We start from the raw sequence: 18794 nt of genomic DNA on the forward strand, positions 1-18794 counted from the left end.
ATTTCCCCCCTATTATTATGCCCTGTAAAAAGAAAGGAGGATAAATCTCAGAAGTGCTGGTCAGCTAGAGCAACGGGGGAGGAGGGGGGGGGAAAAACACCTGCATCAATAGCAACATGTAGTTTGTATCTAACATCATTCTTTAGTATGATTAGTAATAATAATAGAAAAAGAGCCGTGCCCATACCACTCAGAAAAGTGCCAAGTTTCTGAAGAATTTAAAGTGCTATTAACACATCTTTTAGGCCTCTGAACAACATTTCTTTAGAAACTGACTGTGTAATACTCTGTAATAGTAAACCAGGGAAATAACAAACACAGTCTACTCCAAACCAGGATAGTTGTTTCTGCAGAAGAGATCCATTTCTGCTGCTCATTCCCAAACTGAAGCCGTAATCATCTTTTTGTGACGTCAATCATTTCCACAGTAACCAACTTCAGTGTCAGAGGATATGATTTCAATTTGGAAAGAGGAAGTAGATCTTTTCTTGTCACTGAGGAATAGAGGCCCTGTTTTTATGCAATTGTCTTTTTTTTTTTTTAAAGGAATGATAAGTAAATTGTGAATAATACCACCATTCTCCAAGGGAAAAAATGTGGTTGATGAGAGGTCAGCAGACATTTAAAGACAAGACTCAATCTATTGTCCTTAAACTGAATCAGTCCATAAGTCATATACAGATATAGATATATCTATAAGTATGCATTTAGAATAGCAAGACATGTCCATGGGTACATCTGCCTTAAGAAGAATCATTAGAGGTCTTTATGAATTTATATTGTAGCATTAATCAAACAAGTATTTATAAAACCAATACAGAAGATTAGTGGTAAAAAACAGTTCAATGACTTTAGCTAAAAGTAGTTCACAGATTAATGGTAGAAAACAGCTCAATGACTTTAGCTAAAAGGAGTTCACAGATTAGTCTGTCATCAGCTTACCAAAATGGAAATAAACCCCATCCCATTACACACTTTTTTAAAAAAGTACTTTACAGCTGCATCAGGATCTATTACAAGAAAGAAGTATAGAGTAGAGAGAAGCTAGTAAGTGAAAGAAGGTTTTAAAATAACAAAAGACAACACATAATATGTTGCTACTTTAAAACTGTATTCTAAGGGGAGCTGGCAAAGACTCCTGTATTTAGGCTAACAGATTCCACTGTGAAAGTGTTTGCTCTTGCCGCTTCCCTTCCTTTGTTTTTCCTAGTGGCTTTAGGTAGATGTAAAGACTACAGACTAATGTCATGTTAGTAAGTCAGAACTAACTAACATGACATTTACTGCTCTTACAAGGGTAGTGAACAATGCATGTTCTATTCTTTTCTCCTCTCCTTTGTCTGTCTTGTCTATTTGGATTGGAAGATCTTTGGGGCAGGAACTGTCTTACGCTTGTGTTTGTACAGTGCCTAGCACAATGAATCCCATTCGACCCCAACCACCACCATAACATGATAAAATAGCAGCAACAACCAACAATTCTAGAATAATCAGATGATTATATCAACAGACTTGCCAATTTAGTTCTTAGTAATACACTTTTAAAAACTGAACATTTGCTCCAGGTTCAATTAAGATTATTAGCTTTAAATTAATGTCATCAGCCCCACCAATATGAGTCTGGCTGATCGGCAGGTACAAAAAACCCATCTAAGGAATAACATGATTTCACAGAATACAATTAATCCTCATAACCAACGGCAAGACATGAGCTAGCTAATGACACTTATTTCTTGAAGGTGCACAGGTATTTCAGAAGCTGTTTTTTCCATTAAATGTGAAATAAGTACAATGAATATTTAAAGGTAGGTAAGGATGTTTTAGTTACTCAGTGCTTCTCTATTTATACCTACTGTAGAGCCATCAACATCATAGCTTATTTAATCACTAAATGCACAGCAGATAGCCCAAACATCAACTACTGTATTTGCAGCTGCATTCTTCCTTTCTCATCCATTCAACCCCACACAACAACCAGATATACAGAGGTTATCACAAACTAAGATAATCAGGTTTTACTGGATAGGATGCTTAAATTTTCATCTATTCCAGGGGTAGGCAACCTGCGGCACGCGTGCCAAAGGCGGTACACAAGCTGATTTTCAGTGGCACTCAACACTGCCCGGGTCCTGGCCACAGGTCTCAGGGACTCTGCATTTTAATTTAATTTTAAATGAAGCATCTTAAACATTTTTAAAACCTTATTTACTTTACATACAATAGTTTAGTTATATATGATAGACTTATAGAAAGAGACCACCAAAAACGTTAAACTGTATTACTGGCACATGAAACCTTAGATTAGAATGAATAAATGAAGACTCGGCACACCACTTCTGAAAGGTTGCCGACCCCTGATCTATCCCTTTATTTCAAGATTTGAGAAGGCAGTGTGGTCTAGTGGAAAGGCCACTGGACTGAGACCCAGGAGACCAGGGTTCTATTGCTGGCTTACCCAAGGTTGCCTAGCAGGCCAGTGGCTAAGTCACTTCGCCTCTCTATGCCTCCGTTTATCCATCTGTAAATTGAGGATAATGATACTGCTCTCCTTTGAGATACTCATGAAAAGCACTATACAAGAGCTATTATATAAAATATATACTCACGTGCATCTGACGAAGTGGGTATTCACCCACGAAAACTTATGCTCCAATACTTCTGTTAGTCTATAAGGTGCCACAGGACTCTTTGTCGCTTAATATATATACTCATAATCCCTGACTAAACTGACATTGTTCCATTAACACTACATTATGTAAAAATAATTTTAAAGCGAGTGCAAAACTATTTAAAGTACAACAGCCTGTACAGTGCATTCTAACGATCCAAAATTTTCAAATATTTCACCATGCCAAAACAACTGAACTGCAAGTTCAAATTGTGCCCCCACCCCTCCACTTCAGAAACAGGTTCGACAGGACTGAAAAACCAGGGGCCAAATCCAAGCAATAGTGCTCTACAAACATACCACATAACTATGCAGCTGTTTTACGTAGGACTGCAATAGAAACAATAACTCTACCTCAGATTGAATGAGCCGTGACACAGCTTTTAAGGTCATCACAATGCAAAATGCAGTCACCTAGTGACTGCACTGCCTGAGGAACTGCAGTTAAATGATACAAAGCCAAGTGGAATTTAAGAGTTAGTCCTCTCCAAGGAGACCTGTGAGGGCCTTTTGACATCAAGTATATGGGAAAAGGCCTTCTCAAGATGGGTATGCAGTTATGGGGAAAACTGTTGCCAATGCAATACTCTTATTAAGGCAGAACTCAGATGAGTACACTGCACCACTTTATCCTTACAGCATGTGGTATAAAGTTGATCAGATATTAGTGCCTGAATTTCAGTTACTCTATGAAATTAAGTCACACCGTCAAGGAAAATATTCTTCCACATAAGGAATTTGATGTCAGAGGTACTGAGTGGCTAAGATGAGCCACCATTTTCTTTGTCAAGACCACACTGATATTCCTCAACATGGGGAGCTTCCTAAATTCACAGTGTCAGGTCCTGAATAAACCAGACACATTGGTCAACCTTCTATTCATTCATAACAACTAGAAATACCTGCCATATGGCCCCAGATGGAGTTAATCTAAGTGAGATGAAAGCAGTTAAGCAATGTGTACGGCAGGCAAAACGTTCCACATGGGCCTACAGCATAAGCCTTTTCAACTAAAGGCTGTAAACCCTTGTTTTCTGGTAGGCTGCTTCCAAGAGGCCAGGAAGCCTTAAAGACTTGCTCAAATGCACAATGCCTACAGAGCGCTAACTTCTCTGAAGCCAGGCTGTCAAATAACTTCATCTCACAGTAAATTTTCCTTTCAGTTTGATATTTAGGGATGCTAAATTATTTCCGCTACCTTCATCGACTGTTTTCAAAAATTTAAACGTAAGTGCTCATTTTGAAACTGGAAACCATGTAACTAATGTGAACAGGACTTCATTCTTAGTGTCTCCAAAAAACAGCTTTGCCGCTCTTTAGATGAATACATTTAAACAGAACACTATCCAAATTTAAATTGAAAAAAAATAATAAAAAGGTAATTTGACAGGTACCGTCTGGAAAAACTAGTTATATGTGAAAGGCCTTTAAAATTCATTGTTTACAGGCTCCCTAAATAAATCATTTGTTCTAAAAGAACAAAAGATACTGTCAGTTCATAAAATACCTTGTGGTATGTAAATTACTAACTGGCACATTTGTGCTGAATTAAAATATACAGGGTATGATTACTACACTAATACATGTAAAACAGCATTTGAAAAGCATCAGCTGGTGGGGCTTTGATAGTATTTTTTAAAAAATGATGCAGTGATATCACTTTGACTTGCCCTGATAATCTCAAGTATTTGAAAAAAAATTTTTAATAAGGCTTGAATATTGAATTGAGATTTGTTGGAATAGGCCACTGAAGCAAAATCCTAAGGAATCAATGCAACTAGCAGGTGAGAAGAAGCAACTTTTACTCTTACCTGTGCAATCTGGAGGCTATTCAAACACTTCTACAATTTATACCGTGCCCAATCTGTTCATGTTGAGTTATTTATCAGGCATTGTAATAAAGGAAGATTTGAAGAACACATTTTATTTCTAGTCTTCTACAGAAGACCGTTAATGAAAGACTGACATTGCATTTTCACCTTTATCCAACCAAACTGGCTTTTTTCAGGAAATGTCTATCTTCAATCATAAAACAGGGAAAGAAAGAAAATAAGAACTGTTCAACTGCCAATTCATAGAAACTTTACTACTGAGACAAATGTCTAATGCTCTGCCCACATTAAATTTTACAAATTCCGGAGAATAAAAGATTTCACTGGTGAAATTTTAACTTTACTAATGAAGAGACAGGATTATAGGAAGGAAGGTCTCACAGCTACAATAATATTGCACAACTACGTGAGATAATTTACATGAGATGTCAACTTAGGTTAGACTTTCTACTGGAACTAAATGCTTTTGAGTTTGTTAATGGTGCCTTCTTCAATTATTTCTTAAATAAAAACAACCTATTATAAGTTCAGTTGATATTAAAACATATTAATGTTAGTCAAAGTACATTTAATATGAGGAGGCTTTAAAATTTTACCAATCACTCATTTTGCACAGATAAGTGACTTCAACTGCGATCTCATTGGGCAATGCTTTTAGACAAAGACCGAGCCCCAGATGCCAGGAAGAGTAGGTGCTATCTTTTGGAAAAGCATCTGCTAAGGTCTCAAATTTGAACCCCTTTTTCCTCAAACACGTCATTTGGCTGCTAGAAGGGAAGACTGACCACTTTCTCTCACCAACCCCAGAGTCTCAGGGCTGCTGTAAGTGAGGTGATGGCCTATGCTGTTCTATCTCCCTCTAGCTGTCTTGGGGCAAGTGTTGGAATTACTCCACTCATCTTTGTCCCAAACAGCAGCAGAAAACACTAGCATGACACTGGTCAATTTCATTAATGGTCACAGTTCTGAACAGTAATGGAAAAACTGGACAAAGTTGTTAAATTTCATTCTATTGCTGCTTAAAACAAAAACAAAAACCTGCAGAGACCGTGGAGCTATTTAGAAGCTGCGGGAGATACTTCTGCATTTGTTCATATTTGGAAGGTTTCTTCCACAACTTTAAGGACAAAGAATACTTTGGTAAGGAAAGAGCTTACACTTGACAGAATTTGTTGTAGGTCCTCATATTTGCCACTGCAAGCTGCCTAGTCACTGGTAGCAAGTGGATTTTTCAAGCTCTGATTCAATGCATTGGTAATATACAGAGAAAAAACATCCAACTTTTCTAGTAGCGTTCAGAAGTAGCTTCCCTTCCACTTTTAGTTATCTGTTTGGGAGGCAAGAGCTCTTTTCAGATTTTCTTTTGCCCAATTTTAATGAGGGGTACTGGGTACATCTGATTTTTCAGACATTAGGCCCATCTTTTATTCAGTTTAAGTTTCTACAATACCCCAGTTACTATAGCCAAGGATGTGTGTTTTCTGATAAATGTTTAAGTCAAGAATTTATCAAAACAGGTTCATAATAATCATCTTACTTTCACGTTTCAATCTTTCATAAATTTAATTTAGTTCATCTTTGTTTTGACTTAATTCAACATTGCATTAAAAAATTAAAAATTTACTCTCTCATTTTTCCAGACTTCAAATTTTGTACTAGCAGGCTGTTCCTGATGCTGCTTGGAATGGTGAGCTTCAGAAAACAGACTAATTTGTCTGTTGTATTTCAAAAGACCTAGTTTTATTTCTGTAAATTTATTATTTTATATTAACATGAATTATGCTAATATGATTTTAAGCACAATCAGAATCACACAGTCATCTGGGACTGCGCATGCTTTAAGAAGATTTGGTAGCAGAGTATAAATGAAAATCCAAAATTTTCAACTATCTTTTTGTGGTGCGTAACCTGAAAAACCTTTGTTTGATCAGAAGGCTTCAGTGATCTTATGATCACTGATGAGCAAGTGTTATGCTGGACTCGGAGATGCTCACTGCTTTCATAAAATAACTGAAATGAAAAGGTATCTTTCTGAAATCCATAGTGCTTACATTCGGCAGATCTTCAATAGTCAGGCCAGACTGTAAAATCATGGGGGAAGGAATCAAATCTTTGTACATGTTCGTACAGCATCCAGGACAATGGGTGTTCTGAACTACTAGTTAGGAAAAAGGCTAGTACATCTGTTAAATCATCCTTGGGTGTATTTTATAAAGTGCAGTATCTGCCCAAATTGAGAGCCAGCTATGAAAGTTGGCTGAATTAAAATACAAAAAGACAAGTAAACCACAGAAAGCTCAAAAAGTAGAGTATTATGACATTTCTTCAGAGAACACCCGAGCAGACTGAAATTTCAGAATAAGTTTTCCCTTAACTCAGAAATTCATACTAGCATACCAGATAGACTCCCAAAGGGATGGTGGGGAGGGAAGGATCCCTTCAAGATTTTAAAACTTGTTTTTCCATTATCCTCTGCCTCCAAACAACTATATAAATATTTTTTCACACAGTAACATATTATTGAGAATGACACTGCATTGATCCTTTTGTCTGAGCCCAAATACACAGAATATAGTCACTGCAAAGCTGTTTTCCATTGTGCTTGGATGTGTTTTTCTGTATCCCACTGCTTAGATACTATAGTGATGGGCACTTTGGAAAAGTCTGAGATTCTTTGGTCTCAGTTTTGATGTTCTATGAGAAAAAACTGATGTAAGGCAACACCTATTGGCCACTCAGTGCAGGCACAAGTCTGCTGAAAGGGGAGCTTCATTTGCCAGTACACAGCCTTCGGGATCAGAGTTCAGAACCAATAATACTGTGATTTGTTTTCTGTTAAGTGTTCTATCTGAGAGTATTTGAAATGCTTTTTATCTAAGGGTACACATAACTTTTACGAAATGGAATTGAATGTAACAGAAGTACAGTTTGCTTTCTCTACCCTCTTTTAGTATTCAGTTTATGTTAGTTCAATATTGCTTTTAAAATGGAATAAAATTACCTGGAACAGAAACAAACATGCTTTGGGAAGAAAAAATAATTATATTCATTCTCTGTAACAGTAGGTAGGACAGCTGGACTGAGAAATTTCATGCTACTGTCCACAAATAGGAAGAAGTTGTATAATGAGAACACTTTGTTTTCATAAAGTAGATGGTTGTTGTAGGGCTGTGCATAAGCACTTCACATAAAGGGTTTTTGCTTTGTTTTTAAAAGAAAGGTCAGTCCGTCAGCACTGATTCAGATATGAATATAAAGGGGTAATTAGAATGAACCTAAAGCACATTAAATTCCAAATTTGTCATTGCAATGCAATCTACTGTAGTTACACTTAGTATTTCTGCTTGTTAGCCTACACAGAATAGTTCCCAAACAAAGAAAAACTTTCAAACTTACAGAAAAATTTTTCATGACACCGTAGTAAATCAGTTTGATCCGTCCAATTAAAAAGAACACAGGAGACAGTTTTACAAGTGCCTAAGCAACAAAGGAGTAGAAGTCCAGCCAGTCAACCAAAATTACATTATCTTAACTTTTTCTTCATTCCATGTACTAATATAAGAGTAACATTCCTGATTAATAAAATTTAAAGCTTATCAAAGAAAAATAGTTTTTCTATTCAGTTTGCACATATGACAGCAGTTCATGTAGAGCAATTTTCACTTGTGTTACTGATCAGTTTCAGTTCCTTGTCTCAACCATCATATCGATATTACTCCTAAGCTTCCTCTATGGGGAAGTTCACTTGCACATACTTCCCCCGGGCCCTGTAAGCGTGTGTTTAACTAGTATTTCGGCAGAAGTGAAGCTGCTGAAATTACAGCATTTATCTGGATGTGTAACTTTATTTGGGGGGGGGAGGAAGGGAGGGAAATCTTTAATTCACAAATCTCTACATTTAAAATAAGATTGTCATGGAGATTCTGTATGCCCTACAAGAATCAGAGAAAACTGATGCATGTCTCTCCCAAATGCCTGCAAATGAGCAAGGAAGAAAGAAGGGTGACTAGGAGGATAGGTCTCTTCCCTCCCCCACTACACAACTTCTGCATGGACCCAGAGGAAGAGCAGAGAAAATGGACAGTTAGGTACTCCCCTGCAGAACGCCTGCCTGCAGTGAGGGAACTGGAAAGAAAAAACTAAGATGAATTGGAGAAAGGGGGAATTCCTAAGTTTATCTTCAGTCAGGCCGTGGTGACATGCACAACAGAGACACACTCTGCTCCTGCATATATTCACCAGTAGCCTCTGAGAGGCATGCGTGTTTCCCTGTCATATGTGCTGGTAACAAAGCAGCAGGAGAGAAAGACAAAGGAAACCTCCAAAACAAATTAGAAAACAGAACTTGGAGATGGGGGAGGGGGGCAGAGGGGGAGTGAGGCAATATAGTATCTAACATTGCTTTTGTTAGGTTTTGAGCTCTGACAGTATCATTTTAAGGTTAAAACTAAATAAACACAATAGTTAAATAATATTGGGGATGGGTGCCAAGAAAGAAGAGAGCTCTACATCCTTCCTAAGTTTTGCCCGAGTTAAGAAAACAATTAAAATTTAACCTATTTTAGCGTTATGACAAATAAAGTTGAGACTTTGCCTCACACAGTTAACACAGCACTAACCAAATTTATATAAGACTTTTCAGGTAGGCACATAAGTTAAACAACACTTAACATAGTCAAGAACTAAGTATGAGACTTTCAAAGGCACAGATGAGCAGTAAGTTCCCAACGCCTAATGATGGTCAGTGGAAGTTGGGTGTCTAATTTCTCTGAATATCCAAAGGTCCCTGGCTTTGGCTGCTACTTCAGCTGCTTCCACAAGCTGAAGTCTCAGCCTGGTTCCTTCTGCAGTTTCCCCCCCCCCCCCCCCACCAAGGCCGGAGGCACCTCTTAGGTTCTACTTTCCCCAAAGCGCTGGGGAGAAAATCTCCCCTGAACCGGTCTGGGTACAAGGGGATAATCCAGTCATATTGTAAAACTGCCACAGTCAGATTTGGAGGCCTGCACACACTGTTGTGCTAAATATTAGAACGCTGACAAGAACACGTCACTTAACAATATTTTATTATAGTGTTCACTGAAATTTCTTCCTGCTTTGAACCTCCACCTAATATTGGTCCTATTACATTTTTCTCTAAACTTTTGTTTAAATGTGCTAATGCATTAGGACAGGCTTTGTAGCAGAAGTATTTAGGTGTTATAATAATCAAAATTATTTTTCTTCCAATGTCCACTGCCATTATTTCCCCCCCACACACACATCAGTATTTCTGAACCAGTTATTCACATGTTTAATCCTCCAATTCTCTTCAGTCACTTACACCTGTTTCTCTGACATGTGCCTTCAATGAGAGTGAAACATACGCAGCAGAACATGGGCTTTCCTCCTTCTAAAAATCAATGTGCACTAAGATATTTAAATAAAGGTGTGTGGAGTGTTGGGTTCCAGCTATTTCAATATGCAACTTCATTTTAAGCAACTGCACTGGGCAGGTGATGAGATATCAACACTGACTTTGTTCGAATAAAGATCTGATTCTTAATTGGGATCTGCTAGTGTGGACCTCTCCTCCCAAAGTCCCATTACAAACTCCAACATGGCAGGCACTGTCCAAAACAAACAAGTTTTCTACATCAAACAGAGAAAAAAAATTAGAGATTTGGAATTATCAGTATCATACTGGGTGGTCAGCTGGATCACCCAGGGTTAAAGGGAGCAAGTAAGGAAAGTAAGGACATTGCTGAGAAGCTACACGACTTCTTCGCATCAGTCTTCAAAGGATGTTGAGGAGATACCTACCCCAGACCTGTAATTTTCTTGTAATAGAGGTGAGGTACTATCAAAGACTGCAGTGCCAGAAGATGATGTACTGAAGCAATCTGATCATTTAAAAAGCAACAAGTCACCAGGCCCAGCATGAATCCAAAAGTATGAAGTGACTGAATGGCTAAGAAAAATATGTAACCTCTAACCGAGAGCAGCTACTGTTCCAAAGGACTGGAAAGTAGCAGATGATGTACCTATATTTTTAAAAAGGATAGAGGTGAATCATGGAATTACAGACCAGTAAGCCTTACATCTATATATGGAACAACTGAAAAAATAAACTTAAAACACCTGGAAGATCATGGTCTAACCAGCACAGCTTCTGCCAAGGGAAATAGTATCTCACTAATCTCTTGGAATTCTTTGAACGTGTCAATAAATTTATGGATAAAAAGAACTGGTTGACAATTTACTCAGGCTTTCAGAAGGCATTTGACAAAATTCTTCACAAGCAGCTAAGTCCTCATGGATCAAAGAGACAAAGTAAAGACAACAGAATGGTCAGTTTTCATCAAGACGTAAGGTTAGCAGCAGGGGCCTCAAGGTTCTCACCTGGGTCTTATGATGTTTTATATATATTAACTATCTGAAATAGGAGTGAGTAATGAGGTAGCAAAATTTGCATTTGACAGCATTCTTTAGCTTAGTCAGAACCAGAAAGGATTGCAAAGAATTTGGAGAGACCTAAACAAGCTAGGTGTATGGGCAACATGATGGCAAATTAAATTCAGTGTTGACAAATGTAAAGTAATGCACACTGTAGGCAAAAATTTAAAGTACTTCTACACCATCCTGGGTTCTACATTGGTTGTATCCATTCAGTAAAGAGACCTAGGCATCACTGTGGACAGCTCAATGAAGACCACTGCTCATTATGCAGCTGCAGTTAAAACAGCTAGCAAGATGGTAGGCTGCATAAGCAACAGAAAGCTGAATAATACAGAAAATATTATTATGCTTTTCTATAAATCAGGGTTGCAGCCTAATTTGGAATACTCTGAGCAGTACTGGTCAGCCCATCTCAAGACGGATATTGCAGAAAGATAACACGAATGATCAAAGACATGGACAAATTCTTCTATGAAGAAAGGTTGTTTACATTAGAAAAAAATACATAAAGGACATGATAAAAGTATATAAAATAAAAATCAAAGCTACAGAAAATAGACATCTCTTCTTTCCATCTAGCAACACAAGAACAAGGGGCGCACTTTCAATCAAATTAAAAGTGTGGAAAATTCAAAACCAAGGAAAGGCAATACTTTTTCACATGTGCAATAAAACTGTGGAACTCACTGCCAGATGAAGTCATTGAAGCCATGAACTTAGCAAGATTCAAAGAGGGACTAGAAATGTACATGGACAAGAAGAATATCCAGAGTTGTCATAATTATAACAAAAATTTTGGAAGGGATATTAAACCTTATTCTTTAGGACTTAAGACAATTTCTAACTATTAGAAAGCAAGGCAATATCTAATATGGGTGCCAGATTAACCCACATTTGCAGGGTTCTACACCTTCCTGTGAAGCAGCTGTTGCTGGCCACTGACAGACAGCATACTGGACTATCTCTAGAGTCTGATCCAGGATAGCAATACCTTTATTCCTATCTGCAAGTTACTGCTAAAGAAGTTTTTAGTATATATTTTAAGTTATCTACACATGCATTAACTCTGAAAACATGAGGTAAAGAGATTCTGTTCTAGGATAATAGGAAATGAATATGGACAAAACACTGGAATTTGTTTCATGTTTCCAATAGGGTACACTTATAATATTTAACTGAGGAAATTTGGGGAATTTTATAAAATGAGCTTTTTAAAGCGTACTAATAAAATACCATCTTGGAATGCTGCTCTAAAAAACTGATAGTCCATTTGGTAGGGCAAGTCAAGGAAATATAAATTTTAAGTTAGGTAAAAGGAATAGATCAGAACTAAATCTTTTGTCTCTAGGTCAGTGTTTTTCAACCACTGTTCCGCGGCACACTAGTGTGCCGCGAGATGTTGCCTGGTGTGCCGTGGGAAATCTTTCAAGCTAAGATTTGCTGATCTACCTTTGGACAGTTTTTGGTTGGATACTGCCAAGGAGTTCCCCCTTCTGGCAAACAAAGCTATTTTGACATTGCTCCCATTTTCCACTACATATCTGTGTGAGATGAGCTTTTCAAGCATGATTGCTATAAAAACTAAATACAGAGAGAGACTGAGAGCTGTTGACGAAGAGCTACGTGTGTGTCTTTCTTCGATTCCAGCCAGAATATCAGCTTTGTGTTCAGCCAAACAGGCCCAGGTTGCGCACTGAATAAAGTATTTTATAATTTTTCATATTTCTGTTTACTTACTATTTCATAATAAAGTAATTATAAAATACTTTCTTTGTGTTTATTTGATTCCTATTCAAGAGAATTACTTTATATATAGTCAATATAGGCACAGAGTTAAATTTTTTAACATTTTCTAATGGTGGTGTGCCTCATGATTTTTTTCATGAAACAAGTGTGCCTTTGCCCAAAAAAAGGTTGAAAAACACTGCTCTAGGTCACTGGTATAAACACAGACTACATCTAAGAGAAGCCTAGTTGAAGGTTTCAGTCCAATTCCTAAAGGACGGAGGTCCATATCACTCCAAGAAGCATTGCAGTTGGCAACCTCAGTGGCCATCTTTTAGATAAGCCCAGGATTGACTGGATAGAATGAATGAGTAATTACCTCAGAGTAGTCCCCAAAATAGGGGTAGGAGAGACACTGGCAGGCAGGCATTGTAGAGAAGCTTCCATTCTTGTTTATGCTGTAACTATTCTACTTTTTTCAGAACTTTTAGTCCTGCACCTTTCACGAGCAAGAAATGCACCAACATAATATGCTTCAGCTTTGTAAGGTTAATTTACATGTATTATGATCTGCAGATTCTTACTGAAGACACGGATGTTCTTCAGTTTGCAATCACATATTCTCTACTTCAGATGCACCTCACTCAATTTCTACAATAAAATCTAGACTCAACAAATTACGGAACAGTTTCTGGTTCTAAAATAACAGATTCTTTGAGTTCTTAGTATCTGGCAGCCAGTCAGTTACCTGCCACCATTCTTATCAATGTCAGTACCATCAAAAAAAAACAAACCACACTTCTATTTCATTCAAGAAGGTACAATTTGGTTAGATGACTATGATGTAAATCATCAAACTAACATCCCCACAACAACTCTCTTTGGGTGTAAACTTATCTGCATTATGTGAGAGAACGTCAATTGATCCATCTAAAAGGGGCCAGATAAACATGAAATAAACTGGGTCAAATAATGTCAGGAGCATCAGACAATGATACACCCTTCAAAATTAGGTATGCTTGTTGAGAGTCTCAGCAGAGACATCAAGGAATCAGAAGATAGGATGTTTCACCCTCCCTGTTACATCGTACGACAACCTCTCCATATCAGAGACACTTTTGAGGAAGGCACACTACAAAGCCCATCATTTACCTGTCTCTTCGTTAAGGCTGTGGAGGAGGGTAGCAGTTGAGGTGAATAAACTTGTGGTTAGTCCTCTGTCTACAGGATGAGCATCCATAGCACTGGATAGGTGCTTATAGGCATATTTTTAATATCTGAAGAAAAAATAAATTAGGGCTGAAGTTTGGTGGGGCAATGTCAGGATGCTTGCAAATCTGCTTCCTATGTGGTCCCTGTTCTGTGTATAGAGAACGTTAGTTTCAAGGGCTGTCAACATGGCACCTTTCACAAGCATCAAATTCACATGATTTTTTTAAATGACTAAGATCACAAAAGTTAAAAAACAAAAACGTAAGACACACTGCCTGTGTGTCAATCTGATGATAGATTTAAAAAAAAGAAAAAAAAAGAAAAAAAACCTCATTTCTTGGCCAAATCAAGACATCAGTGATGTAATAGACCTGTATGCTTAATTCCCATCAGACTTAACAGTGCCCACACAATGAGAGGATGTGGGCCTCAAGACTGTAGTTAGTTTGGTCTCAGAGCATTTCCTATTGGATATTCTCCAATTTACATAGATTCTCCAGTTTAAAGGATTTGACAGATGCATAATCAGAGTTAAAGGGCCAGATTACTGTTGCTGCAAGATTATTGCCGGAAATAAGTTTTGCCACATAATATAATGAGATGCGATAAGATGCCACAGGCCTTTGCTACAACACTTGCAACTCATGGTTTAGTAAGGCATTTAAAACTTCAGCATACGCAGGAGACCACACAAATAAACTGGAGGAAGGGAAGTGTTCAAACTGGGAAACACTCCCACACCCATCCTCTCACCCACATCCCCTTTCTGGATAGGACAATTCAGTTCAAGTTTAAATGAGCAACTGTGTGTCACAATTGATTTACACTTAATTCAATAGACGTTTTATGAAATGTGAACCAGAAGTACTTCCAACTCAGTAAACAGACATTGGTCTCTAGGGAGGAAGGATGTTGTTGTGGTTAAGGCACATAACCCTGAAGCTATAGTAGTAGTTCTAGGGTCCTGTTTTCAGCTCCACCACAAACCTGGTGCATGTCGGTCACTTACAGCCAAATTTTCAAAAACAGCATTTATTTTGCATGCCCATCTTGAAACACTTTGGGTCTGATTTTCAACATGTTGAGCACAGGCAACTACCACTGACTTTTACAGGACCTGTGGGTGCTCAGCACTGCTGGAAGAATGTCTCAAGATGAATAACTAAGAACTGAGGCAACAAAACAGTGAGCAATCTTAACCAGAACCACTGTGCCTCAAATTACATATGTACAAGATGGGGATTAATGCTTCCCTGCTTCACAGGCATGTTGTGATGTGAAGCTAATTTATTAATAGTGTTAAGTGCCATAGAAGTGCCTGTAAATAAATACAAATAGTGTAACAATAATGCAAATCTGATCCAAGAATCTAATGCTTCTTTAGAGAAAATCTGTAAGTAACAACTTTTGATGCACTCACAGAATACTAAAAATTCACTCACCAGTCAAAAGAACCAGATTAGATAACTCCAAAAACCAAATCAACACAACAAAACTACAAAGTTCTTGTTTATAAACAACTTTTAGAAAGATCTGTATAGGAGTTGAACTACAACCTATATGGTTTGAGGATTAATTCTTTAGTAGGTCCTGCATTAAACCAGTTCCACTATATACAAATAGCAGAAGACTCAAGGTGCCATTTGCCAATATTACTAATTATTTGAACAAATTTCTTGATGCCATAAAAGCACATACATCTCTTTGTGGAAGGGACCTCTTTGTATGTGTTTGCACAATATCTTACATGATGAAGCTTCAATTACCATTAGGGACTGTAGGCACTACAGTAATATAAATCACTCAGGTCATGTTGGCATTCTGACAAAAGAGTCAGATAGTTATTAATTTACACAAAATTGTGTTGACTTTGTATTTTAATTACTGTATACATTCAAAACAGTTTCAGTGGTATCTTATGATCAATGTATACCCATTAAATGTATGGACCCATGATGAACAGAATGCAAGACAGAAGAAATCTTTTATTAAGATTCACTATATCCATTTCCTCATTTATATTTTCATTGTTGAGTATTTACACATAGAAATGCTTAGTGTGTTGACGAGCACATTTTATACCTCCCCTCCTTTTTTTTTTTAATAGAAAAATGTAGAGCTATCACTCCATAACCCATTTTTAAATTAATCTTGTGCATCCATTGTAAGACAATTAAAGCACTCTTGCCTGTCCACATTCTGCATAGCACATGCAAATATACCACATGTGCCAGAGAATAAAACCATTAACAGACCTACTGCTGGATACTCCAAATATCCAGTTTCTTAGCAGGCCTTCACAAATCATTTAAAAAAAAAAAAAGATATTGTGATCTTATTGAACACGATTGCCGATAACCCAACACACAAAATGCAGTTCACAACAAAGACTAACAAAGAATAAGTATTTGATGAACCATAGGAGCACAGAATTGTCACAGATGGATGAAAGCACTACAATGGGCAGACTCTCTTTCAAAATGATAAGCCAATTACCCACAACCCCATGAAGAAAAGAAACAAATATCACTTTCCCTTTCCTACTAATATATGTAAAAAACCCTTACTACTTTTGAACAAAATACATCAGACCTCAGTTAATATATTTCATTTTACCATTCTACCCTAATTAACTCATGTTCAGTGACCAGTCCAGTAGCAAATAAATTCAAAATTAAGAGTGTAAAAATACACAATAAACCCTCCCCCCTCCCCCATCACTTATAAATAGAAACCAGGTTGTCTAGAGACTATACAGAAGCAAATACCTCCAATTCACCTCACATTTTAAGAGAGTCTAGATAAATTCAGTGGTCTAGTTTCCCACATCTGTATTTAGTAACATGGTGCATACATTCAGTCCTGATCTGCACACTGTTTGTAGTTACAGACAGGCTGCGATGTGTGCACACCATGCCCCTTACTCGTAATGGGAAAGAGGCGTTTTGGAAAATCCCAAGCAACAATGCTGCATCACGAGAGACGTGACACCCTGATGGGGCCAGAGCCCCCAAAACGGGACAAATGAGCCACAACACTCAGCGCTGATTATTGAGATAGCAAAATAAGCGACTGCCTGTGTCCTACCCAAAGCGCAATCCCACCCCATCTCCCCCAAGGACATACCCTTACTCTGTCCCCCAGCCCCCACCCCATCTCTCCCCTACACACACATCTCCCCCCAGCACCCACCCCCGCCCATCTCCCCACTACACACATTCAACCCCCTGCCCCACCCCCAGGGACATACCCTTCCTCTGTCCCCCACCCCCGCCCATCTCCCCCGTACACACACAACCCCCCAGCACCCAACCTCCCCCATGGACATACCCTTCATATCTCCCCCAAGCCCATCTCCCCCCTACACACACACACAACCCCCCCCCAAAGTCCAACCCCCCCCTTGGACATACCCTTATGTGCCCCAACCCCCACCCCATCTCCTCCCACCCCCGCCCATCTCCCCCGTACACACACAACCCCCCAGCACCCAACCTCCCCCATGGACATACCCTTCATATCTCCCCCAAGCCCATCTCCCCCCTACACACACACACAACCCCCCCCAAAGTCCAACCCCCCCCCTTGGACATACCCTTATGTGCCCCAACCCCCACCCCATCTCCTCCCACCCCCGCCCATCTCCCCACTACACACATTCAACCCCCTGCCCCACCCCCAGGAACATACCCTTCCTCTGTCCCCCACCCCCGCCCATCTCCCCCGTACACACACAACCCCCCAGCACCCAACCTCCCCCATGGACATACCCTTCATATCTCCCCCGAGCCCATCTCCCCCCTACACACACACAACCCCCCCCCCAAAGTCCAACCCCCCCCCTTGGACATACCCTTCTTATGTGCCCCAACCCCCACCCCACCCATCTCCCCCTACACACACAACCCCCGAGCCCCCAACCTCCCCCAGGGACACACCGTTCATATCTCCCCCCCTACACCCACTCACCCCCAGTCCAACCCCCTCCCCATGGACACACCCTTCACATCTCCCCCAGCCCATCTCCCCCCTACACACGCTCAGCCCCCAGCCCCCCACCGACCGGGCATCTCCCCAGGGCGCCGCGCCCCGCCCCGGGCCGGGCCCCGCACCTGCTTGCGTGGTGTCGCTCAGGTCGTAGCCGCCGCCGGGGAAGTCGCGGAGCTTCCTGCCGCTGAGGCAGAGGATGCCCGAGCTGGCCGCCTCCTCCAGGGCCCGGTCCAGGCTGCGCCCCGTGTGGGGCTGGGGCAGCGGGGCCGCGCCCCAGTAGGGCCCGGTGGGGTAGGACAGGGTGAGGTGAGCGGGGAGCCCGAGCCCGCCGCCGCCTCCCTGCCCGGCCGCCATGTTAGTGCCGGAGACAGGCCGGCCCCACAACAAACAGCGGCGCGGCGCGCAGGCGCCGCCGGCCAGGGGGAGGGGGCGCGCCTGGCGCGGGGCAGCGAGCGCGGGGCTGGGTCGGGGGCGCGCCCGGCGCGGGGCAGCGAGCGCGGGGCTGGGGCGCAGCGGGCGCGGGGCTGGGGCGGGGGCGCGCCCCGCGTGTCTCCTCAGCGCCCCCTGCCAGCGGGGTCGGGGCCGGGCGCTGTGTGGAGACGGGGGGGCGAGCAGGACCCCCCCCAGCGGGCAGGGGGGGGGGGCACCTTGTCCTCACTCTGGCCACGTAACAATTCTTAGCCAGCGGCCGCTCCTCACACCGCGCGGACCCACCGGCCGGCCGGCCCCGCAGTGAGACTCGCTCGGGCCAAGTCCTGCCTGTGAGACAAGGCCGGGCTGGGCTCGCGAGGGGCTGGTCAGCGCTGCCCTTGTCTGTCTGCCTGCCGGCCGCACGCCCCTGGCCCCGGGCTCGTCCCCGCGGGAGGCTGGTTTGTAAAGCGCGGAGAGCCCTGGAGGAACTACCTTGTCCTGGGGTAACTCCGGCCAGGCTC

General features: G+C 40.8%; 1 protein-coding gene across 1 annotated transcript in view; it reads right to left on the bottom strand.

The window, feature by feature from the left end:
* LRCH2 (leucine rich repeats and calponin homology domain containing 2) overlaps nucleotides 1-18216 on the bottom strand; it is a 77941-nt gene extending 59725 nt beyond the window's left edge. Inside the window, exon 1 of the mRNA XM_065410790.1 lies at nucleotides 17985-18216. Within this exon, the coding sequence (XP_065266862.1) occupies nucleotides 17985-18216 (232 nt within the window). The remainder of the gene's footprint in view (nucleotides 1-17984) is intronic.
* Between the last annotated feature and the right edge of the window lie 578 nt (nucleotides 18217-18794).

This window comes from Emys orbicularis, chromosome 9 (assembly GCF_028017835.1).
Source record: "Emys orbicularis isolate rEmyOrb1 chromosome 9, rEmyOrb1.hap1, whole genome shotgun sequence".
NCBI classification, from domain to species: Eukaryota; Metazoa; Chordata; order Testudines; family Emydidae; genus Emys; species Emys orbicularis.